Here is a 25,793-nt window from a genome sequence, read left to right on the forward strand (position 1 = left end):
ATGATATACTCCCTCCATCCCGCGAATCTTGAGGCAATTCTTTTCGGCACGAAAATTAAGAAAATAGTATTTATTGTGTTAAGTGAAAAAGTGAAAATGTAAATAAATGAATTTTTTTTGCCATATAAGGAAATGACTTAAGATTCGTGGGACAGTCAAAAAAGAAAAGTGACTCAAGATTCGTGGGACGGAGGAACTATCAAATTAAATATCTTATCGCAATTTTTAATTTACAATACATACTGAATATATTTTCATCTACCAAATAGCATGATTTTGCAAAAGAATAAAATTATGAGAGAGAGGGAGAGAGATACAAATAAATCTATAATTAGATTTATCTAAAAAAAAAATCTTTAATTTATTCTAATATAGAATTTGATTTTTAGTTGAACATCGCTTTAGAATTCAATATCGTCAATGCATATATGCCAAGTTAATCAAATAATCAAATAACGGCATTAAATTATTATTATAATATACTCCTTCCGTCCATCAAATATGTAACACAATTATTCAATTGGACGTCCACAAAGAGTGTAACACTTTCCATTTTAGGAAATGATCCAACTTTCTCCTTTTAATTACAATCACTCATTTTTTATGGTCCTACCCTCAATTCAATCACAACCAGTCATTTCTACTTTATATACGTTTACCAACTATTTTTCTTAAAACTCGTGTCCATCAAAAGTGTTATACTCTTGATGGACGAAAGGAGTAGTAATTTGATGATTAGGAAAAGTATATTTTGATGGCACATTCATTTAGCATGGTCAGTAAGATATGATCTTCAAATATCTAAAAATTAGTTCCATGTTTATATGTTAGGTTGTTGGCACCCTGTCGTCAACAAACACAACACACACTATTCACTTAGGTTTACAAAATAAGTGTTTTAATTTTTTTAGAGGGGTTTACTAAACAATAAGTTAATAATTCACTTTGTCGAAAAAAGAACTACTCTCAACAGCAATTTTGGTTTATAACAATAATAAATGATTCCAAAGCTCAAATTAGTACTAATTCACTTGCAAAACATAAACATACTAGTTTGTAATACATCGAATTTGACGCAAAATGTAATTTATAATTTTTTTTTTAAATAAGTTTGTACGTGGATAAAATTCAATAATATGGAATCACTGGTCATATTGGATAATGACAAAGAGCCTTTGTGATGAAACTTACTATTTTATCACTCAAATACAATTAAAGAGTGATTTTATCGTTTGTTCTAATATACAAAATAATTTCTAGACATAATATTATTCAATATACTCAAAACAAATGTCAAACATTGAGACTAATGTTTCATCATTTGTTACAAAATTGAACAAGATTTTTCTTCGAGTAAAACTCTCATAAATAAGTAAATAACACCCAAAATATCACAACTATGTAAAGGTCATTGTTGTCCAACAACTTGCAAATAAAATATTAGCCCAAATGTAAAGTAATACATACACCCTAGCTAATTACTTGTTGACTTGAAAAGAAACACTAAAATCCCAATAGAGAAATTGAATAGTAATTGTCTGTCTCACAACTTTTTTCTAATACTCCCTCAGTCCATCAAAAATAGTCCTAGAGCTGGACTTAATAAAAATAGTTATTGTATTGTGAGTGGAGAAAAAAGTCCACTTAAAAATAGTGTTTATAATAATATTCTCTTTGTCCACTAATTCATGACTTAGGGGAGGAAACACAGATTTTAAAAAAATGTATTGTTTATTAATTGAGTGGAGAAAAAATATATATTGTTTATTGAGACCCACCAATTAAAAAATATATAAATAGTTACTAAAAATGGGTAGGACATAAATTGGTGGACGGACAAAAAAAAAATAGGACATGGGTTGGTAGACGGAGGGAGTAATTAATTGTATTGTGAATAGAGAATAAAACCCATTATGTAATAGAAAGTTTTCAAAAACGAAATAAACTAATTTTTGTGGACATCCCAAAATGACAAAAAATGTCTATTTTTTATTGACATAGGGAGTACTAAATATCAACTAGCTTTGATTTATTTTCACCACGTAGCCGGCACGCCAAAAAAATGTTGGCAAAACTTATAGGAGTTTTGACGAATGAAATCACGAACTATTTCGAAATTGTAATTTTAACGTGATCCTCAAAGTGTGACGAATTAAATCGCCACATTTTCAATTTCATTCCCCCAATTTTTTTTTTTCAATTGCCGGAGTGTTGAACTGAAGCTTACATGGAATCTAGTAAAGATGATGTCATTTTGGTAAGGCCTAAACGTCGTCATTTCATATAATTTCAATTAAAAAAAATCCCCAAAATATAAAAGGATTGTATCATGTATCTTTACCCTAATTTTCAAAATTCAACAATTTTATTGCAAACGACATCGTAACATAAATATTACGTGGCGGACTAATCCACATAAGCTCCAGTACAATATTCCGGCAACAAGAAAAATATTAGAGGGGAGTAATTGCAAAAGTTGAAAATATGGTAATTTAATTCGCCACACTTTAAAAGTTACATTAAAATTATAATTTCAAAATAATTCGTGATTTTATTTGCCAAAATCCCAAAACTATATATTACCAAATTTCAAATTTTTAAATGATATCTCAATAGAAAAACTTACATAAGTGATGACCAACCTGTTGGCAACTCATTCTTGTATATCCATATATGAGACAAACAAATAAATAATAATAATAATAATAATAATAATAAATCTATTTCTTAAACACATCATGACAGCCAAGTTGTATCCACACCAACACACAAAAATCAGACATAACAGCAACATTTTTCCCTCATAACATAAAGATCAAACACAGAATCAATATATAGTCCATATATATGGTCGGATCGCGTCGCGAGAATGTCACACAATTAGTGAAGAACATATATGGGAGGATGATAAAAAAGATTCTATAATTTTTAATATATGGTTCCTCGAGTTAAGAGCATTCCTTCTTCAGCCCCGTCCATTTTCTCACACAACTAAATGCACGAAAAAGACGAACCAGATAATGGACTAATACGAGTGAAAGGTTGTAGCATTGTTTACCATGAATGACTGCAGCTTTGAGCAGGCGTATCTGTAACTCGACCAATCATTTTCACAGCTCCAGCGAGTTGTCGCTTATAAAGATGCCGGTATTTTTTAGGGTTCCACCGTGGATAGATCATCTCCATAACTATATTTTGCAGTCACTCTCCCAAAATATTGGCATTCTGCAATATAAAATATAGTTACGAGCGTTAAATTTAATACAACAGTCACTAGTTTTAGTGAAATATGTTCGCTTCTGCACAACACTACCCCGGTGAGAAGCAACAATGTAGCATTCTAACAGAGGTAGCAAAAATGAGGTGTTTCTTGTAATTGTCCCGAAATTCTTATGTCTTCTTCAATGAAATGACTTGCCAGCCAATACGAGGAATACGGACTAAGTTATCAATCTTTGTCAGCTAAACATGATTCTTTTTATCTATCTATTTAAGAATGTAGCTCAATTCAATGTCAATGCATTATACACCATCGCCATATCAATGCACCATATCTAAGATCTTCGACTAAGATACCAGTTATCAAATCCAAGACTTTCCACGCGTTCAAGTCTTTCTGATCCTCGAGAGATTCCTCTTTGAGTATAGCATAATTAACACAAGCATAAGTTTTATCTACAAGGAGGAAGAGTGTCATACCGCCGTACTGTTTTGTCAGAGGGAGCGGCAACATATCACCCTGGGAATGAAGCAAATTCATCGTGTTTTGAACCTCTTGTGCATTCATTCATGATTCCAAAACTTTATCCAGCATCCAACTAGATAATTTTATACTGATACCACGTTACTACTTACTAGGGGAAAATATGAACACAAGAAGAAACAAAAAGAAGAAACGGGAGAAATAAAAATGTGCCTCGGTTTTAAATAAAAGAAGGAAACGAGCTGCAAAAACGCTTGCAAAAGGTTGAATAATCAGACGGTGACAATTTAGAGAGTTTCTGATGTGGAAGGACCAATAAATGATATCATTATCAGACACAGAATATATCATTACTGAGAAACTGCAGTTATAAATAAACTACATCGTACCTTTAACAGGAGAACTAATTCTGCTGTAAGACTAATTCTTCAGACTCCATAGGAGAAGACCAGTACCGTAAGAGAGATTCCACAGTCACTCTCCTTGTGGCGCTAAGCATTGAAATGAAAAATCGACAGCCATCAATTTTGTACTCCTCCAGTGGATTTCTATGCCCAAAATATCTTAAGTTCACCTATAGAAATTACAAGGCCGTAAAACGTCTAAATAAGTAGCAGTATTGTAAGCAATAGAAAACAAATCTAGAGAAGTGGCAAGCATACCGCTGAATTTAGTTTGTTCATGTTCACGAGATGATCCTTCCAGAAGGAATCAAGAGTTTTCACAAGAACTGCCCTCTAAACAAACAGACAGAGACTAAGAATGTAAATGCAGAAGAAATCGAGCTAATTAAGGTAAAAACAAAGGAAGTCATAGAACATCCTTCACACCACTCAGAATCTGAAACAGAATTTATGTACCTCAATTTCCTTTACATAACCACTGGTATAGCCTGACTCTTGAATAACATCTAGATATGAAGCGATCAGAAAGTCGCCAAGGTACTTGCAGAGAAGGTTAACAGATGATCTGAATTTCCCATCTCTAGTCGAAGCCACATAAACACGGTAAGTAAAATATGCAGAAGATAATCTCGAAAACAATGAAAAATATATAACACAGGTAACGCACTTTATTGAATCGTCAGAACATATTGTCAGACACCGTTTAAATGATGAGCTCTTCATGCGAATGCCTCGGAAGGAATTCGGTGGTTTAGGCAATGTTGGGAGATGAAAATCGTCAATGTCCACAGAACTTATCCCACGAACTTGTGCAAGTGAATGCAGCAAATTTTCCTCAGTAATTCCTGCAAACGAATCTACAGATAGTCCAAAGTTTTAGTATTAAATAAAACAACAGTCTCAAATGAGAGCATGCGACGAGGAAAAAAACTGAAACTAGCAGAAATAGTAGAAACGACGCACCATTTAACACTTCTCCAGAAATTCCAATAAATTCCTTTAATATATTTCTTAACTTCCAGCTGCTTGGATGCTATGTATGACATTCACAGTATTGTTTTAGACAGAATAACAATTGATGTGTAATGCTACGACACTAAGAGAATGTTCTAGAATGAAGTTTTTACCTTAGTTGGATCCACGTTCTTGAAAATAATTTCAGATGCCACTCCTTGCATGTACCTAAATACAAAATTTAGGAAACAAAAAAGGCAGTACACAACAACCAAGTATGTCAAAGTGAAAGGCACTCACTGAAAAATATGCTGTGAGCAACTGTCGGAATCGCCTGATAATATCAATTGGCGAAGATCGTAGACATGCTTTCTTTGCACCTGTGAAGCCAACAAGAATCAGCCAAATACATATTGAATAATTTTTATTCGGAGATAAAAACTAAAGCAATAATGAGATTACTATCTAGCATTTGTACTTGGATATACATGTAAGACAGGTAATAGTCTCTGGTCTCTACCTTCTCGGTAAGATACAATTAGGTATAAGTATAAGGGAAACTGAAATTAGTTAAGCTAGAAAGTCACATGATACCTCTAAAACTTCGTCAAATTCGATGAGGTTCTTCCTTATACTAAAGAAGTACTTTTCAGCACTGACTTGCAGATTTGTAAGCTGAAAAACCAAGATTGAAGGATTAGATATGCGAATACACATATCTATATGGATGCTATGGAAGGGGTGGGAGCACATTGATAAAGCAGCACTAGACCAGACCTGTTTCATGATTGCATGACCAACTATCGGGACATCCTCATCATCTGTGAGTCTAGATATAAGCTTCACCGCCCACTCAGTGTCGAAATTGAACTTCTGAAACATCTCGTCCTGTAAGCTGCGAGGTAGAATCACCAGAATAAATATGAGAAAATTTTTAGTACTTAAAGCAACGAAGTCACAGTAGATATATATTTGATGTTTGCCAGATGTGACAGAGTTTCAAGGCAAAAAATCACTGCCATCATCCCTCATCAGTAGTTGGGAATTTCAATTCTCTTTCCATTGTATAATTGGTAGCAATGTGAACTTGGAGGGAAATATAGAATCTGAGACATCATTTGGGCTTATACAGAGGTATTAAATGAAAAGTCTAGAAAAATATTACGCGAAAGGAGAGAGAGTGCATAGACGAATGCAATTACGATCCAACATTTGATTTAGACAGTTCTATGTAATGGGCTTTAAATCCAATATATGTCTCAGACTCTCAAATAGAACAAACAAACAACAAATATATTTGATTATACCTCACTACGAACCGTGTTGATCCAGGATCCCCTTGTCTCCCTGCTCTGCCTCGGAGCTAGACAAGCAAATTATATTATACACCCATTGCATAGCCAATAAAACAATAAACTACAATGATACGTGAAGAGGAGGAAAAAAACCAAAGGAACAAATACAACAAATGCTAAATTTTCTGTTTTGGTTCACTTTTTCCTGTAAAATCTTAGAATTTCTCTTCCATAATTGTTTTTTGATAAATTACACAAGTAAATAAAGAAATTTAAAGACCGCATGACGGTGGACTTGAACCCAAGACCTCAGGCTTTGGGCATTAATCACCTACCGCTAGGCCAACACACGCACACAATTTCTCTTCCATACTTGAAATGTAACAGGTTGGAGAAAGATCACTTTAGTCTCAATAATATATAAACTAATTGCTGCCTCAACTTGAACACATTGAAGAAATTACCTGGTTATCAATCCTTCTAGACTCATGTAGAGAAGTTCCAATCACATGAAGACCTCCAAGACTTTTCACCTCTAACCCTTCATTTAAACAGTGAGATTCACAGTCCTTTAGAACTGATAGATAAGCAAGTGCTATACATGGGCCAAGAGGGTACATCTCTGTCTCCTCATCGACAAGCTTCTGCAACTCCGTCGATCCCACAGACTGGCTCATCTCGATGGACTCAGAAATTATTTTTCTTGCCTCATCATAAGTCAACTTCTCACCCTCACTTTTGCAAACATATTTAGCTGAGGTTTTAAGAAAAAGCAGACACACCCAATTGGAACTCGGTCAAATTATCCATACTGGACTGTACATCTGTTTTTTTTCTCTTTGCAAATATACACTAGCATCTTATGAAAAAGTATTTAAGAAAAAAAGAAGAAGAAGATACTAACACATAAGAGCAGCCTTAGATAGCAAGCCTGAAGATGATGGTCCAACCTTGACCTTAGATAAGACCTGCACCGAAAAAATACTTAGAACTAGTATGAAAGTCATTATTTTCTTTGTCTCATCATGGTAGAATCAGTTATCACCTGTCCTGAAGTTAGCCCCGAGTCAATTTCAACATCAGGAACATTGTGTGCGAGAGTTGAAAGTAAATTGTCCTCCAAAATTTCTTTTGCGAGCATCTGACAATGAGACAATGCAATTGTGAACTCTTTATTGTAATCCTCATGCTTTCTGCAATAACAACAACATCCGGCGAAAGGGAACCAGAAACAAAGGTCTAAAGTTTCATCCCCCCAAAAATGCATGCTACAGCGTGAATCAGAACGCCTAAAGTAAGATCTACCTTAGGATTTCCTCCTAGGATAATATCAGTGCCCCTGCCAGCCATATTTGTCGATAAAGTGATTGCATATTTACGACCAGCCTGGGCGACAATCTCAGCTTCTCTGGCAGCATACTGCAAAAGATAAGTTATCAAAGCTCACAGATATAAAGATATCCAAGTAGGAGTCCAAAATTGGAAAGTCTCCCAAACTATCCAGGTATATATGCACCTTCGGGCGAGCATTAAGGATGTTATGGGGGATTTTTATTTCCCTCAGTAAAGCAGAAAGATGCTCAGAATTTTCGACACTGCATTAGAAATCAAAAGCCATGGTCAAATATGCTGATACTGGGAGCTCAAAAATGAAAAGAGAAAAAATTGGACAAGTATTGAATGAAATTTGCATAAACTTTACACTCAATAGCTGATTGGAGATATAAAATATTAAAAATGACAGAACACCAAACAACTAATGACTTATGCATCTCAAAAAAAAAATCCACAATAGAAAAGTAACGCCACTGGACGTGTTTAGGAGCATCATCAGGGTTGGCAATGTCTCAGCTTAAAACCTTCACCAGGCTCAATTTTGATGATTTGGTTATACAACAGAAAATGAGATAGAAGTACCTGGTTGTCCCAACCAAAACTGGCCGGCCTAGCCCAAACATATACTCAATTTCGGCACGAACATAATTCCATTTCCCTTGAGCAGTCTAACACTCAAATATGAACAAGTGAATTGATGGCCGCTATAACAATAAGAAGAATTTGAAAACAGTTCCAAAACTTACTGCAAAGGCCATGATGGGTAGATCTTCTCGAATACTTAGCATATTTGTAGGAACCTCAATAACTGGCATTTGGAAAATTTTCAAGAATTCCTTCTCCTGTAATGACGAACAAGTCAAATTTACAAACATTAGATACTCTAAAGTATCATGCGGAAATAACAGTAGACATTTATGAAGAAGCACTAGCCTCAGTTTTTGCAGTCCCAGTCATCCCTGAGAGCTTGGGGTATAGCTTGAATAATGATTGGTAAGTGATTTGGGCCACAACAACAGAATCAGCCTAACAAATTTCAGAAAGTTCCATTACACAATTTAAGAAGAGTAAACCAAAATCTCAACAAGATGACCTAGAAAGCTACAGCAATTTTAACACCTGGATCTTCAGTCCTTCTTTGGCCTCCACTGCCTGATGGATGCCGTCAGACCACCGCCTTTTCTCTTCCACTCTACCAGTCAACTGCAGAGAAAGAACAATATAGTATTTGCATATCAAAGAACCTGGATGGGTTATTCAACAAGTAAACTGCCTCAGGAAGTGTTTATATCTTCAGAAAATGAAAAGCCAAAACAGAAACTTTAAGTAATAGAAGAATTAGCATATTACAAAACACCATGCCCCATTCTTCAACCGGTTAGTTGAACCAACATATGCCTATGATTATGAATACAGAATTCCAGTTCATACTACTTGAACCAACTTTTTCCATGCAGCAGTAGCCAATTCAAATTAGGATAAACATGCCACAAGAGAAGATATTTGAACCAAATTGAGTGCGCATATTAATTAGTAAGTGTTTATATCTGAATTAGGACAGATCCCTTCTTTCAATCACATAATGAATATGAAGAAGCAGGAGCAACTGGGGAATACCTCATTGATTATAAGAGCCTTTCCATTTCGAATGATGTATTGAACATCTCGCCGGTAGAATTCTTTGGCTCTTAATGCATTCATAACAAACCTGCCATATTAAAATGAAATATTCATGAATGTAGAAGTTAGAAAATTTGTAAGCACTAAACACTGAAGAAGAACAATGCCTAAGGTTTTATTCAGTCCAGGAATGAAGAATCTATAGAAACTTTTCAGGACCCACATCGGGGCATAAGAACCAAAAATATATACAAACAGATAATCAATTTGATCATTCACCTAGCCCAAGGATCATTCTCATCCCATAAGTCATTTGTATCTAGAGCTGTCTCAGCCAGTACTATTCCTTCCTCCGTAAGTTCCACTGAGTTATCCTTAAGTTCAACAGTGTAATGCTGTCGATTGAGCACAGAATATCAAACCGAGTTCTAGACATCAGAAAGTGAGTTTATTTTTCAACAAAAAGGGGAAATGATCTTTGAGATGGATGAATGGTAAAGGTACAGATTGAGACTCACCAGACCTCGTATAAGCAACTCAGCTATTCTAGCAGCAACTGGAAATCGTACCGCATCTTTACTTGCCTTGGAAAAAAACAAATACAAGTTAGAAAAGGAGGCATTACGAAATTAACATTTAGAAGGATACAGTTATACACTGGGATCTGATAAAAATGCCAGATCTAATAACCGCCTGAAAGAAAAAATTAGTATTTCTTTTTATGTTTCTTTTTGGGGAGAGTTAATGGTTGGAATAAACAGATTCGATACTTGCGCAGATGCTCATAACATGCAAATTTACCTGTCCGCTTATCAACAAAGGATTACGTCCTTCATCAATAAGAACAGAATCAACTTCATCAACTACCCCAAAATGAAAGGGCTTTGGCCTGTTTGATAATATAATAGTCGGTCAAATATAAGAATTAGATAACGATATCTAACCATGCAGATAGAAAGACTGAAGAGTTACCATCTCATTACAAGTTGTTCACTGCTTCCAGCAAGATTATCTCGCAAATAGTCAAAACCAAGTTCCTGGGGCCATAAAGAAGAAAGCAGACAATGAAAACCAAACAATACTGCGGCCAAAGTACTTCTATGTAGAAATGATGTAAATAGAAGTATTTCTTGGTGTGATCTGTAAAGCATTTATAAACTTACGGTATTATTGGTGTATGTAATGTCACATCTATAGTTAGATCTTCGCTCCTGATTTTTCATGTCTCTCTGCATAAAAAGTAACAGTATAAGTTATAGACGTGTTTGCAACATCAGCATTTGTAAATCAGACCTCCAGTTATCCTAGAACAAACTTCAAATTGTCACTTTTGGTGGATGTATATTCAAAATATTAAAATGTGTTCTTCCTTGTTCATGATCTCTGATACAGGATTTAAGCATCTTGATGCCTTATTTAGGCTTAAAACCACTAAATTTTCTCGCTTGCATGTTTTAGTTGAGGAATGGATTTAATTGATCCCAGGAACATGTTAGAAACGAAGTATACTTCCTAGAGCAAAGCTGTTATACGGTATGTTTTCAGCAAGAAAGCCTGTACATCCGAAGAATTGGGCTAGTAGAAAATTACTTGAATAAGTCCAACTGAGAGGCCTAGGAATCGATGCACACGGCCCATCCATTCAGCATCACGCTGAGCGAGGTAATCATTTACTGTAACCACTGCCAAGGAAAGTACCATGTTGAGAAATGGACCCATAAAGCACTAAACTCTAACAAGGCGTATGAAAAATCCAAAACAGTTAATGTATTCCTGACAGAGTTAATAAAAATGTATGGCTATAGTACAAAAACTACAATCTATATTCTAATAACAAAACCTCCATCATTCAAAACCAACGATACGACATCCATATTTAACTAATGACACATTGATCATCCAAAACCAACATTGGTACAGTATGCTTCAGCCTGCTTGTACAATTAGCATGTTAGCGTTTTATATCCATAAGAAAACAAGAAACATCATACCATGGACGCCCTCCCCACTCAGAGCATTAAGATAAGCTGCTAAAGTGGACACTAAGGTCTTCCCTTCCCCAGTTTTCATTTCTGCAATCGACCCATCATGAAGCACAGCTCCACCAATAATCTGTAATAAGATTACAAGAAAGTTCCAGAAAAGTCTGACTTATGTTTGTTCTAATATCGATTATCTTACACAGCATCTAACACACCTTTTATATTCTAGATGTTATCAACTAAAGTACCAAAGGAGTAAAAAACTCAACTATTGCATTCATAAGTTAAACAATGAACAGAGGGAGGCATGCCTCACATTGGCAGCACAACACCTTACACGTCACTACAGTCACAACTTTACAACAGAAAAGGAAATATAACACTCAAATAATAGTAATAATCTTCCTTCACACTTTCTCTAATTGCAACAAAGATGATGTAACCGAATTCTTGTTCTCCGAGATCCAGAAACCAATAATGTCTTTTAAAATACAATATTGCTTACACTTTTGCATGCCCAAAGCTACTCAGCTTTAAGTAAAGCAAACCTGAACATCGAAATGACGCATTCCAAGCTTCCTTTTCGCTGCTTCACGAACTACAGCAAAAGCCTCTACAAGAAGATGAATCATGAAAAGAAAAGAAAATTAACTTCCCCAAACAGAACTACCTAAATCCATAGCTTATCACATCGACACTGACGTCGATGACCATTAGTCAACCAGAGAGAGGAGAGAGATAGAAATATACATACCAGCTTGAATATCAGCTAAAGTTGCACCCTGCTTCAACCGCTGGCGGAATTCCTCTGTCTTTGCTCTCAACTACAAGAACAAAGAGAAGAAAACTCCTTCAAATTTATAAAACTGAAATAAGATAGTATGACATTAGTTATGAGAGAGAGAGAGAGGCAGAATTTAGAAAAACCTGCTCATCTGAAAGTTTCTGAATGTGGGGTTCCAGCGCATTCACGGAATTCACAAGTCTGTAATAATCTCTAACGACCCAGTGATTTAAGCTGCTTAATTCATCCCATGTTTTCTTAACCCCACCGATTTTTTCCTGCAAAGGTCATTACTTTTAATCAGAAAAAGGCGAACCGTAATTGCGAAAAAACTTAATTCTATTGGGTTTCTGTTAAATTCGTACCTTCAAAGATGAAGCTATGCACGAGCGACTGAAGTGGTAGCTGGTGAAGAGAGAGGGGGGAGAGAGGGGAAATGGAGGGAACAAGGTGGTTTTGGTGCATAGTTGAGTTGTACTTGCATGGCGGAGGAATTGTGGCGGTGGGAGGAGCGAGGAGGAGGAGGTGGTGGCGGTGGTCATCGGGGTTGAGAGGTTGAGTTTTTGGAGCTAAGGTTTAAAACTCGACGTGAACGAGTAAGTAAATTACTACTTCTTCCGTCCACAAAGGTGATTAGAAATAAAATACTTACCCATTCGATTTCAGGAAATTTGAAAACCTAACAAAACATCCAAACTCGTTACCAATTTACCACTACCGAGATACTGTTCGTTTATGTGGAATTCGATAAGCCAAAATCGAAATGGATACAATTCTCTTCAGTAAATTACCTATTTACCAACATCGTATAGGCAATTTGGATCGAGATAATATTGATTATCTTTAGGAGGGGTTAATTACATGTAAATCCAAAATATTTTATTGAATTATGGAATTGCACCTATTCCTTTTCTTTTTTCCCTTCAGGATTCATAACCTTTCATTTTTTTTTTTTCTAATTTAGGTCCGTTGATTGGTATCCCCCAAATTAAATCCTACATGGCCATCGGAAATAACTTCAATTTTAAATCAGCGAGGCCCGATGGTGGTGGAGCGGTGCGATTTCAGAGGTACAATAGCTTCAACGCATCTCTGAGCAATGCCTAAGTCATTTGTCGTCGGTAGTAACCCTTCGCAAGAGGTGAGTATTTTGATTGAGAGTTTGATATTCTTGATGGTTGATTGAGAGATAAATCTTTCGATTTTCAAGATGAGACTATTTCTTCCGTCATCTCCAAATATTCGTCAACGCAACAGAGGACGCCAGAGAGATCAATTTTCAATTTTGTCGCGATCTCAAAGGAATTGGAGCTGCGCAGGAAATCTGGGAGTGCAATGTGACAGTATTTCTTGTTTTTCTGCAATTTCGTTGTCGAAATTGTGGTCAGGTTCAGAAGGTGCTCTGATCCTTATTTTTTTAGTTTCTTAGCTATTTTCTAATCAGCTCGCGAAGCTTTCGACTTTTCGACATCTGAGGAAAATTAAGATAATTTTCGGTGTCATTCACTCATTTTTGAGTCCACATAGAATTTAATTTGGGGAAAAACGATGATTGAACCTAAATTATATTAAAAAAAAATTAAAAAAAAAAATGAAAGGTTATAAATCCTGGAGGGGGGGGGGGGGGGGGGAATAGGTGCAATTCCCAAATTTGATAAAATATTTTGAATTTAAAGGCAATTTACCCTTTATTCTTTTACCCTCTGATTGAAAAATGTTAATTATACATTTATATTGAACAAAAAGTAATGTCATGTATGTCTTCACCGAACGAACATCCCGACGGGAAACCTATATTTCTTTATACATGGCCAACCAACGACTTTAAATCATCTGCATCTGATGCCGAAACTTTCACCCCTACAAAAATAATACCTCTAATTCTTCAACTCCAAGAAAAGGGGAACATCAAAACTATGCATTGCATCGCTCATGTCCCCCTTTCATCATTCACGCCAATCAACAAGAGACAAGTGGCATCGATACGTAGTCTCGTTCAATCAGCCTCACCAAGACCATCACTCCCATCCCCTCTCTTGGATATTTGAGCATAATTAGAATTGTGCTTTTTCTTCTGAGATGCAATTTCAGCATTTTTACGTAAAACTGCCCCAGGCGACGGGTAAGGCCGCTGCTGGAAAAGAGGGCCCTGGAATTCAAAGTTTGCAGATGAGTAGAAGGTGGGGGGAGGCACACACCGAGCACAGATGGGCAGAAAATGATAGTTTGATCACTTTAGTTCGTAAAAGAAAATTCATCGTGCTAATATGGTAACAACGTACCGTGGCAGTGGTATCTGCTGCTCTTGGCTGTACTCCTTTGAGGCCTACAACCCTGTAGAAATGTTGACCATTAGTATTGAGAACCGCAAAGTTCACTGAGAAACGATTTCAGGCTACTTTTCTGATCTCGATATGGAAAATTATAAATTGTCGTTATTTTCCAATTCTTGATATAAGAAAAGTAACATACCAACCGCCACGAGGAGCATCTGAATATGAACTTGGATCCATGGGGTCCAGATCATCTTCCTCGCTGTATGCACGTTTCTTACTGTCCTTCTTATAGTTTTTCCAAGGTGGGGGTTTCGCATCGGACCTGCATGAGTCCCTCAGAATTAACATTTAAACAGCAGAAGATATAATCATCATGTTATCCTCTTCCCTGCAAGCTACCCAATTAATTGGAACAGTCGAGACAGCATTAATACGTATGAGATGCAAAAAAGACATCCATCTGCTTTATCACTACTGGTTTCGACTGATTGTCCTTTCAAGTTAAGAAGCCAAACTTCATTGCCCGGTTCTCACTTCTCGGCGATACCCCCCCCCACCCAAACCCACCGTTTCTTTTGAAAAGAGAGTGACCTAATGCCTGAATTCATTACAGCTCTAACATGTAATTGGATCTATTTCCACAAATATCACATCAAATTCACGCAACAAAATAGAAGGGGAAATATCACCTTTGTTGGGGGGCCTTCTTCTCCGAGTGTCCTTGATTTCCAGCACTATTTGGTTGGATATGGCTTTCTGCATAGGTTGATAAGTATTGGCTTTGTGGAAGATTGTGAAGTCTGCAAGCAGCAATATAAAGCACCCCATATTAAATTTAGTTTCAGCATAATCAACGTCCTAGCATCAGAATAAAATAATTTAGGAAATACAGTACCGAGTGCAGTGATTGCAATAGCCCCAAGACTGCACAAGACCCACTCCCCAACCGCCACATCCCATGCACCTCGGAAAAGTGGATGACTTGTCTTCCAAATTTCCATCCATTGCATTAGGGGAGACCATCATCTCGTAACGCTGTGGGGTCACCTGCTGTTGTGCTCCTGGATGCTCCCACTGCGACACATTGGTCTTCCTGTTATAATAATACTTTTGACCTGAGAATGAAAATATGAAATAACTAAGAACACATTAATCTTTTGGTGATACTTCGGTGAGGAAAGTGACAAAGATGTTTCTCCTTAAGTATCAGAGGCTTAAGCCATCTAACATATAATAACATCATTCCCAATCAAGCCACACTATCATAACACGACACTACAACAAAAATAGCTGGCCTACAAATTTGACTGTCCAAAGAAGTTACACACAGAAAATGAAAAGTGAACAACTACAAACCAATTCAAAAGAAAAGACTACTAACAAAAAATATAAGCCAAGATATATTGATAGGAAAAGTTTTAACTTTAAGAGGAGCTACCAGCTTCTAAATTCAAATAAGCAAAACAGGAATATCACTCACTTTCAACTTCCTAAGAAGCAAAGAATACCAAATATATATATATATATATCCAATGTCAACGACATAAAAGAAGAAATCAAACTGCTTGATTATAACCTATATCACGAATTACAATAATTCAAATAACTCCATATACAAAAACCCTTGAAGACCTGGAATATACCATAAATGCAAATGAGTAAAAGGTTTGTAAGAATGTACCCGTTGTATCATCAAATGCCTCTATCCAATCCTCGAGAAGAGGTGAGGTTGCAAAGACAGTAGTAGGAGCCACTTCAATAGGTTTTTCCACTTCAATAGGTTTCTCCACTTCAATAGGTTTTTCCCACTGGCTTTTCCCTGAACTTGCATGGTGATAAAACACAGCACCATTTTCAGGGTCCCTAGCTTCAATCTATCCAATGAATTGAATGCGAGGAATATCAATGAGCAATGAATAATAGGAGAAGTACAAGCTTAGTTATGTTAAACAGACGTTGACTGTGAGTCTGTGATTCTAAAGCTGGAAGAAATTGAGCCATATTGTGTATTCCAAGTGGTGAAACAGAATCAATAACAAAAGCCAGCCAAAGAGTTCAGAAAGTTGATCATGTAGTTGCTCTCATGAATAAGGGAGTGAAAAACATAGGGCATTTTATATGCATGGTCAATTAAAAAAATTGTTACTTCTTTTGTGAATGTGTAAATCAATGTACTTTATGTGCTATTAAAAGAATATGTGTGTCTAGCAGATGGATCTTATGTGAATAGATTCACCAGATACAAGATAATTGATCTATTTAGTCATTTGCCCACAAATCCAACTTCAAATAGGAGATAGCTAGATGCATAATTTCAGCTGTTTCAACTTTCAATCTACGAAGGAACATTGATGTAAATTTAGTTAAAAATTCTTCACAAGGATAAAGAATCATACTCACCCATCCAGGGGGCAAATTTCCAGGTGTCATGACATGAGTTGATTGAGCTTCCAATCTCTAGAGTCCGAAATTCCAATCCAACTCAGAATTTAAAAAAGAATACTAAGACTACCTCGAGAAACTCATAACAAACATCAATAACATATTATCTTGATTAAAAAATAGCAGTCTGAGTTAATATAAGAAGAGCCTTGTACAGAGGATTAGTTTCCAAGCCCAAATACATTCACAGCAAATTATTTTACTTACATTTTCTGACTCTGACAGATATCCTGCACTTTTGTCATCTTTCAGAATACCTCTTGCTCTCAATTTTTTCTTAAGATATTCGGGTAAATCTTTAGATGCTGACTTCTGTCCAGACTCGCCATTGAGCTCAGCATTTGTTTGGCTGGTTTTCATGCCATCAATAACTCTTTTTTCTAATGATGCAGATGAAGCCATGTCAAAACATTCTAGTGAAAGCAACTTTTTTAGTGGAAACATTCTTACCACTGTGTACCGGAGCACCATAATAAGCACCTCCACCAGGCACACCATATCCATTCCCTATTTCCAGATTGCCTGACGTTAAGTTAAAGAAGAACATTAATCATCGTACGGTAAAGGGGCACCAAATTCTTAAGACAACCATATGAAACAAGATTTATAATGCCAACTTTGGTCATTCGTATTGTCAGTAATGTAAGTAAAAGAGGCTGAGAAGAATAATAAATCTTAAGACTTAAAAAATGTACCACCTTACTGAGTTAGTAACATCTTCAATACTTCGAAAAGATAATAACTCCAATCAATGCCAAAAAAATCATCATATGAAATACTTAAACTAGATTTTCTAGCACAGAATCAATTAAAAATTATCAGCCAGAGAGTAATCAAAATGCAGTAATGACAATTGATAACGAAACAGTATTAGAAGTAATGGTTCTTCATCCTTGCCGGAAGTTTAGTGGAGCAAAACTGGTAGAGATCTCATAATGTAAAATCTTGTTAATCCTCTCATTTTATTAGGAATATAATTTCCTTCTTGTCATCCCCAAGACAAAAACTATTATGGAAATACATGAACTAAAGGATCATCTGTCCCTATCTCTTGCTTATATAGAACAGAAAGAGCATCTCAAATACTTGTGTACATATTAACATCCCAATGATCCTAAAGAAACATGAAAACAAACCCCATATAGAGGATCTTCAGACAATTTTATGGTAGCTTCTTATTGTACACCAAAAACCAACGCATTTAAGAGGTGGAAACTGGAAAATATTCATGGCAGAAATTTAACCTTCCTCCATGGAAGTGGGCTTGCCACGTTTTGAGGCCATTTCTGTTCGATGTATTGTGGTCATTTTCAGAAGATGCTCCTGTTTGAATTAAGAAATCATCCAATTTAGTACTGGAGAATAATTGAAAAATAGAAAGAAAGCGCACCATAGAACAAGATAAAATGGTTAAGAAATATGGCAATATCGAACCACCTTTAGAGCATTTGGGTCGTGGCGTCCAGACAAAATGTCCTTATTATCCTCCAAATTTTCACTTGCATTATTTGACCCTCTGAGTTGACACATACACAGATGCAAAAGAACCCAGGATTAGTTCTAATTTCATATAATTTGAGAGCAGGTTATTTACGGAGAATCTTTCAGATCAAACCTCTGGCTCTGAAAGATCTTCTGGGTGGCTATTTCCTGAAATGATACAGAAACATCACATGTAGATGAGCGCTGAGGTACAAACCTTATAAAATGATGCATAATTAAAAAACAAGTACCTGTTCATGCAGCACAGCGGTCTGAGCAGCAGCTTCGATATCATTAAAGCTTTCATATTGCACACTAGAATTGTCGGAATTCTCATGAGGCTGCATAATTGCTTTTTCACCAGCATCCACTTTTGGTGCATTTGACAGGCCAAGAGGAAAAAGGCTGCTTCTAGAATTGGAACCTGGCATGGAGGATGCGTAATCAAATGATGAACACGGCAGAGATTGTACTCCTGGAGGAAGCGGCTCATCGGACTGGTCGCCCATGAGCTGAGAAATCAAATAAAGTTTAATTTATCAGCCAGGACATGACACAAATGACATGAAATGCTAATCCAAAGTGGAGTAACACTTCCTCTTTCTATTCAAAAGCAATTAAATGAGAGAGGGTGGTATAAAGATCCAGGCTGCCTCAAGAGCTTCTCCCAGGTGTCAGGTGACATGACCCAAATGATGTGAAATGCTAAAGCTAAGGCCAAAGTGGAGCAACGATTTCTCTCTTGTTAAAATGGAATAAAATGAGAAGAGTGGTATAAAAATTCAAGATCCCCCCCCCCCACCCCCCCAAAAAAAAACTTATCTCCGGTCTGGAAACTCATAAAACATAACTATCATCTGGCATGCTTCAACCAGAAAAGCAAAAAGGCTCAAGCAAGAAGACAAGAAAGTAAAACTGATAGACCAGCAAAAAGAACGCGTCACTTGAGCAACCAAGTGAGGTTTGTACTTTCATATGTGTCATTCATGAACTTAAAGCAAGAAAAGGCACAACCGATGCCTCTAAAACCATACAAGAAGGAACATCTTTCGAGTCTCCGGAAACACCTTATATAGTAAATCAAAAGGACACAAACGAATTTCAGATAGAAATAGCAGATGGTACCTCAAGGCGTTTAACCAAACACATTGCCTTCATTATAATAAACCAAAACAGAAAACAAATAATTACCATATAAACAGTACAGAATGAATAATATGCTAGATTACAGCTACCCAGAACAATTATCTCTAGAAATTTGTACACAAAAAATTAAATAAATGCACAACAAGAGCAGCAGACATAAAATTACAGATTACAGACGATTACCATACAAACCCGATGAAATTTGGTTCTCTAGTCACCAACAAAAAGTTCGTTGAACAGAATTTACTCGAAAAAAATCGGCGCCAAAAATTGCAGAACAAACATGACCTCTTGTAAGATGAAAAATGCTCACATTCACACACACGCGACGCGCGCACTATAACATATTTTTGTATATCGATTAAACCTTAAATCTCCAGAATAAAAATCGAAACCCTAAATTTAAGCGTTACCTTGTATACAGAGGAATTCTGAAGCTTGCTACTGGGAAGCTAAAGTGGATTTTTGAAACTCTCGGATATAAAAATGCAACTTGGACGTACAGCTCTTGAAACAAAGAGTACAAGACTCTGATTGTGGTTGATGCACAAGGACAAGGGGCAAGGGCTTGTTTGGCGAGTTCTATGCTTCCGATTAAATAAATAGACAATCGAATATATGCGTATTTTTGTAAATTAAAACGAGTTTACTTTAGTGTGATATGATGCATGGTTGAATATATTTATTTAAAAAATTAAAAAAAAGTTAATTTCATTATTTCAATAAAATATAAATCAAATATAATTAAATTAAATAATTAAAATAATCAATAATTTAGATATCTCAATATTTCAATCTATCTAAGAACTTCATTGCTTCTAATTTATCTAAAAGAACGAATAAATTAATTTCTTGTGCTTTATTGTCTTAGAAATATATACATATATAAGCTAAAGTTCAATTAGCATATATCAAGAATCACATTCTTTTCGAACCCAGTTCTTCCATTCTGAGAGAGATTCTAGTGCCAAAATAGGAGGGATAATAGCTTTAGAGAATTAGATCCATTTGTTGGGTCTAACCTATCGTCCATTTTTACATTTATATGGCCAAAATTCATTGGACGATCCTCATTTACAGTCTAAATCATACTATATTCGATTTGATTTAGAGGATGTTTGGCTAAGCTTATTTTAAAGAGCTTATAAGATGTTTCAAGAGTTTATAAAATGAAATTTCTCAAGAGCTTATAAGTTGTTAAAGTATTTGGGTAAATGAGCTTATAAGTTGTTAAAGTATTTGGGTAAATGAGCTTATAAGTTAGAAAGAGAACTTTTAGTTAGTGGGAGAAAATCTTTGTTAAAGAGAGATTATCGAAGAAAAATGAAATTAGAATAATATATGATGAAAATAAAAATCATAGTTGAGTTATTTTTATAAAAGAAGTGTTACGTATAAGATAATGAGAAAATAAGTTGGGGTAGAGAAACTTATTTTTTGGGGAGCTTATTTTTACAGCTTATAAGCTGTTTAGGAGCTTATTTTGCCAAATATTTTAAAGGGGTTTATAAGCCCCTAAACAACTTATAAGTTACTAGTAAGTGACCCGTCGAAATTCGACGGGATCTATTAAAATATAAATTTATGAAATTATTAATGTAATTTTTTGTTCATGAAAGTTTTCACTAAAATAAAGAATTTAATGAAATTATTTTAAAGTATAAAATTATAATATTTATTTGAAATTGACCGACCTAATTTAAATATCTTATGAAAACTATATGTAAGCAGAGTTTCAATTCAACTTTGTTATGATTTTTAAGGGATCTGTAGTCTTTTTCTATAGTAGTTTTTTTATTCCTAATATACAATAGGTATTAGAGGCAAATTAAGGAGTAATAAATTTTAAATCGTATCCATTAAAGTATTATTGATTAAGGGTATAGATTAGTTCTACATTCTTATCTTAAGAGTAATTTTTATTTTAACTCAATTAAAGTATTATATACGTTAGAACCTGAATTGGTCTGCTCATGCGGTCGAAGATAATTTTTTAGGGAATATAAATAGAATTAATAACATCAAAGTCATATATATTAAAAAGTAAATCAAGTACGTTTTTACATTGAAATTGGAGAGTTGGATATTATGAAGTATAATATTACAATAATCATTACAACCTCAAAATTACAAATATATGTATTTTCTATTTTTCGTGTATGGATATAAATAAAATTTTATTGATCAATGGAATACTAATATAAAGATTTTTAGATATTTAATAGTTTGTAGATATATAATGATTTTTATATATTTAATAGTTTTTGGATATGGAAATTGATTAAAAAATAAAAAAATAAAAAAGAATGAGAATTGAGGAAAATTAGAATGGAGTGATTGTACGATGCCACGTATTATAGAATTTATTTTGTTGGAATATTTATATAATGATTTTTTAGATATTTAGTTTTTAAATATATCATGATTTTTAGATATAGAAATTGATTAAAATTTAGAAAAAAAATAAGAATGAATGAGAATTGAGGAAAATTAGAATGGAGTGATTATAGGATGCCACGTACGGTAGGATTTATTTTGCTTATATATATATATATATATATATATATATATATATTGAGGAAATAGAATTTATTTTGTTGGAATATTTATATAATGATTTTTAAGATATAGAAATTGATTAAAAAAATAATAATAAGAATGAATGAGAATTGAGGAAAATTGGAATGGAGTGATTTAATCCATATATTTGGCTAATATTTAAATCATATTATTAAATAGGATTTAATTTTAAAAATATAAATAAAATTATCTATTACATAAAGGCTACACAACACTTATTGTGGTTAAAATAGATATTTAAAATATGCCCTATATAATTACCTATGGGAACAAGAATCATACTTGGGGCAAGAAAATCGAACAAAATGAAAAAATCACAGTTCTAATTTACTGAACTCAATAAACATTTAATGGCCTTAATTACCAAATAATAGAACACTTAATGAAGGATATTATAAGAAATAATAAAACACTTAATTACTTTAGTAAACATGGGATGGAACAAGGGGTGGCACGGTACGGTATACCTTATTAAATCGACCATACCTTATACCTTACATTTACCTCCGGTTTGGAGAAAATTCATACATTTACCTACGGTATACCTTAATTCGGTATACCTTAAGTACGGTGTGGAGAATATACAAAACCTTTACCGTACCTTTATTTCGGTATACCTTACCGAATTTTGGTATACCGTACTTTCACGGTATACCACACTTTAACGGTATACCAAAATAATCGGTATTATCAAAATCGAAAAAATTCAATTGGTATACCGTACTTTATATTCGCATACTTGTATGCATTCATGTAATATATAATAAATTATATAAATGTTATAAGTTACATATAATTTATATGTTAGAAGTAATATTATTTATAATATAATACTAATATTATAACTATGCTATTATATATGTAACTATTATAAGTTAGATGTATAATTTATTGTAAAACAATAATTTTAGTTATATATTATAACTATACTATAATATCAAAATAAATAATTTTATTTTATTGTATAACTTATACTATATACTATATTTTATTTATTTTTGTATCATTTGATGATATTTATAAATTTATAAGTTATATAGTATATACTATATACTATATAGATGTTATAAGTTATATGAGATTTATAAGTTAGATGTAATCTAAGTTATAATATAATATCAATATTAATTATAGGTATGCTATTATATACATAGATGTTACACGTCAGATGTATAATTTATTGTAGAACAATAATCTTAGTTATATAATATAGAATATTATATTATAACTGTACAATAATCTTAGTTATATAATATAGAATATTATATTATAACTGTGTTATGATATCAATATAAATAATTCAGCTATATTAAATTATATAACTTACATACTATGTTATATTTTATTCACTTTTATATCATTTGATGATATTTATATTCGCATACTTATATGCATTCATGTAATATATAGTAAATTATATAGATGTTATAAGTTACATATAATTTATATGTTAGACGTAATATTATTTATAATATAATACTAATATTATAACTATGCTATTATATATGTAACTATTATAAGTTAGATGTATAATTTATTGTAAAACAATAATTTTAGTTATATATTATAACTATACTATAATATCAAAATAAATAATTTTATTTTATTGTATAACTTATACTATATATACTATATTTTATTTATTTTTGTATCATTTGATGATATTTATAAATTCATGTACAATTGTATATATTCACATAATATAGATTATATACATCATTTTATAAAATTTATAAATATTTTTAAAAATATAGACATAAAAATAAATATTATATATTTTAAAACTATAGCTTTTGATACGATATATACCGCGATTTTCGGTATACCAATATATATGAACAACTGTGTTATATCAGAATAAGGTATTGTACCTTATTACCGGTATATACCGAATATTAAGGTATACCAGAATAAGGTATGATACCGCATCACCGGTATATGCAGTAATATTCGGTATACCAGTAATACGGTATCATACCATATTCTGGTATATACCTTTAATACGGTATTTATTGATTTTTTCGGTATATACCGCAGTATCGGTATACACCGGTATACCCCGGTATTTGGAAAATCCATACCTTTGCCTTACCGTAAATCTTCGGTACGGTATCATACCTTACCAAAAAAATCGGTATACCTTAAATTCGGTATTTTGCGGTATTTTACGGTACGGTATGGCCGGTATACCGAATTTTTGGTATATTTTTCCAGCCCTACCGAACAACTATTCTTATTGTTCTTTCTTTTGAAATATATTTATGTGTTAATATATAAGAGTACCCACTTTTATATAGTAAAAATAAATTTTACCCACTCAAATAAAAACATAAAAAAATACCCATTTTTTGTGTTAAAGGACTAAATTACCCTTCTATATAAATGGGCAAACCCTAATTTCCTCTCATTCTCTCATTTCTCTCTCTCTCTTCTCTCTCTCTACCGCTCTCTCCTCTCTCTCGCTATACACGCCCTCTCTCTTTTCTCTCTTTCTCTCGATCTTTCTCTTCCAAGCGGCGCCGCCACATGCTCCCACGGCCACCGCCAACTCTGTCGCCCACGACGAGGCCAGAAGCAGAGCTACCAACCCCGGCAACGGCGCATCCGCCGTCGAATCTCAGCCGGCGCCGATTTCTCTCTCTCTCTCTCTCGATCTGTCTCGATTTCTGCTTCCAATCGCCTCAACGCTTGTCCTTCACCACGTCGCCGCCTCAGTACCGCGCCGCCCCGAATCTGCATCGTCGCCGGATCTGCAGCGCCCGCGCAATCTGCAGAGGCACCAGAGACTCCGCCTTCTGCCGCGCCGCCGTCTACTTTACTGAAATGCAAGAATAGTCAGTACGAAAGCTATTGTGGTGGAGCAGCATGTTTAAAGATGAATTTCATCTCCGGCTATATTTTTTTTTAGTTTTATGGTGATTTGTATTCATAATCACGCAATTGGAATTCGAAATTTTGAGAAATGAGCTTTTACCTTGATTCAATTGGCAATCTCGAGTTTTTCTTTCTGTAATTATTTGTTCTTGGTGGATTCTGGTATTTGTGTTCCAACTTGCATGATGAATGATGTGATGAGATCGAGGCTCATGATTTTGTACAAATGTTCTTGAATTCACAACTAGGTTTATGAATTCACAACTGAATTATCGGCGTTGGTTGTGAATTCACAATTGAAATAGTGTTGATTGTGAATTCAAGTTTTATTGGTTGTGAATTCATAACTTGAAATAGTGTTGATTGTGAATTTAAGTTTTATCGGTTGTGAATTCACAACTCGAAATAATGTTGGTTGTGAATTCACGCGAATTCAGAACCAACACTTGTTATTCACAACCAATACTTGAATTCAGTTGTGAATTCGAGTCGAATTCACAACCAGTGAACAATGGGTATTTGTAAAATTTTATATGTAAGGGTAAAATGGTAAATGTGGGTATTTTTTTAAGTTTTTATATTAGTGGGTAAAATTTATTTTTACTATATAAAAGTGGCTATTTTCAAAATACACTCTATATTTATTTGATTTTAAATATTAGAAAAGAAAAAAAACTATTTGCATTATACATCTTGGGATCTATTAATTTGACATCTTCTATACTATTACATTTTGTAATTGAATAAGCTTTTCATGTTTCCTTGTCTTATAGAAAGATAAGAAAGAACAAAGCAAAAAAAAAAAAAAAAATTGAAGATAAATATACATTGATATCGATACTTAATATTATTTTTTAGACGTTTATTGAAACATTAGCACGTAAAGATAAACATATATTGATATAAATATGAAGAA

General features: G+C 34.1%; 2 protein-coding genes and 1 long non-coding RNA gene across 8 annotated transcripts; 1 reads left to right on the forward strand and 2 right to left on the reverse strand.

Annotated features, from left to right (window-relative positions):
- Nucleotides 1–2,809: 2,809 nt before the first annotated feature.
- On the reverse strand, nucleotides 2,810–13,056 carry LOC130992547 (protein translocase subunit SECA2, chloroplastic). 3 transcript variants are annotated; one of them, XR_009091307.1, is made up of 33 exons: nucleotides 12,443–13,056; nucleotides 12,221–12,355; nucleotides 12,048–12,117; nucleotides 11,842–11,906; nucleotides 11,303–11,423; nucleotides 10,902–10,993; nucleotides 10,475–10,540; nucleotides 10,284–10,348; nucleotides 10,113–10,200; nucleotides 9,830–9,895; nucleotides 9,591–9,706; nucleotides 9,309–9,399; nucleotides 8,811–8,894; nucleotides 8,625–8,717; nucleotides 8,438–8,533; nucleotides 8,274–8,359; nucleotides 7,873–7,951; nucleotides 7,662–7,775; nucleotides 7,402–7,497; nucleotides 7,261–7,324; nucleotides 6,821–7,110; nucleotides 6,369–6,424; nucleotides 5,839–5,956; nucleotides 5,656–5,736; nucleotides 5,362–5,441; nucleotides 5,235–5,289; nucleotides 5,071–5,140; nucleotides 4,775–4,964; nucleotides 4,564–4,687; nucleotides 4,366–4,440; nucleotides 4,093–4,277; nucleotides 3,700–3,818; nucleotides 2,810–3,225 (listed from the first exon to the last, which is right to left on the reverse strand). XR_009091307.1 is itself a non-coding variant. In XM_057917221.1 (32 exons), exons 1-31 carry the CDS (start codon nucleotides 12,617–12,619, stop codon nucleotides 4,107–4,109), a joined length of 3,174 nt encoding a protein of 1,057 aa, XP_057773204.1. In that variant the 5' UTR covers nucleotides 12,620–13,056; the 3' UTR covers nucleotides 2,810–3,225; nucleotides 4,093–4,106. The 3 variants fall into 3 exon arrangements, 1 of the variants encoding a protein (XP_057773204.1); XR_009091308.1 differs by having other exon boundaries at nucleotides 3,700–3,833; XM_057917221.1 differs by lacking the exon at nucleotides 3,700–3,818.
- Nucleotides 12,803–13,579, forward strand: LOC130992709 (uncharacterized). Its single transcript, XR_009091355.1, has 2 exons — nucleotides 12,803–12,940; nucleotides 13,042–13,579. It is a non-coding gene; the product is annotated as an uncharacterized LOC130992709 (long non-coding RNA).
- A 160-nt stretch (nucleotides 13,580–13,739) lies between these two features.
- On the reverse strand, nucleotides 13,740–20,026 carry LOC130992589 (uncharacterized). 4 transcript variants are annotated; one of them, XM_057917280.1, is made up of 14 exons: nucleotides 19,837–20,026; nucleotides 18,529–18,789; nucleotides 18,411–18,445; nucleotides 18,233–18,311; nucleotides 18,040–18,118; nucleotides 17,246–17,317; nucleotides 17,003–17,175; nucleotides 16,754–16,810; nucleotides 16,035–16,227; nucleotides 15,249–15,468; nucleotides 15,043–15,153; nucleotides 14,550–14,675; nucleotides 14,360–14,411; nucleotides 13,740–14,226 (listed from the first exon to the last, which is right to left on the reverse strand). In XM_057917280.1, exons 2-14 carry the CDS (start codon nucleotides 18,784–18,786, stop codon nucleotides 14,074–14,076), a joined length of 1,608 nt encoding a protein of 535 aa, XP_057773263.1. In that variant the 5' UTR covers nucleotides 18,787–18,789; nucleotides 19,837–20,026; the 3' UTR covers nucleotides 13,740–14,073. The 4 variants fall into 4 exon arrangements, with proteins under 4 accessions (XP_057773263.1, XP_057773264.1, XP_057773266.1 ...); XM_057917281.1 differs by having other exon boundaries at nucleotides 19,607–19,843; XM_057917283.1 differs by lacking the exon at nucleotides 16,754–16,810 and having other exon boundaries at nucleotides 19,837–20,017.
- Nucleotides 20,027–25,793: the final 5,767 nt, after the last annotated feature.

This window comes from Salvia miltiorrhiza, chromosome 7 (genome assembly GCF_028751815.1).
Source record: "Salvia miltiorrhiza cultivar Shanhuang (shh) chromosome 7, IMPLAD_Smil_shh, whole genome shotgun sequence".
NCBI lineage: Eukaryota > Viridiplantae > Streptophyta > Magnoliopsida > Lamiales > Lamiaceae > Salvia > Salvia miltiorrhiza.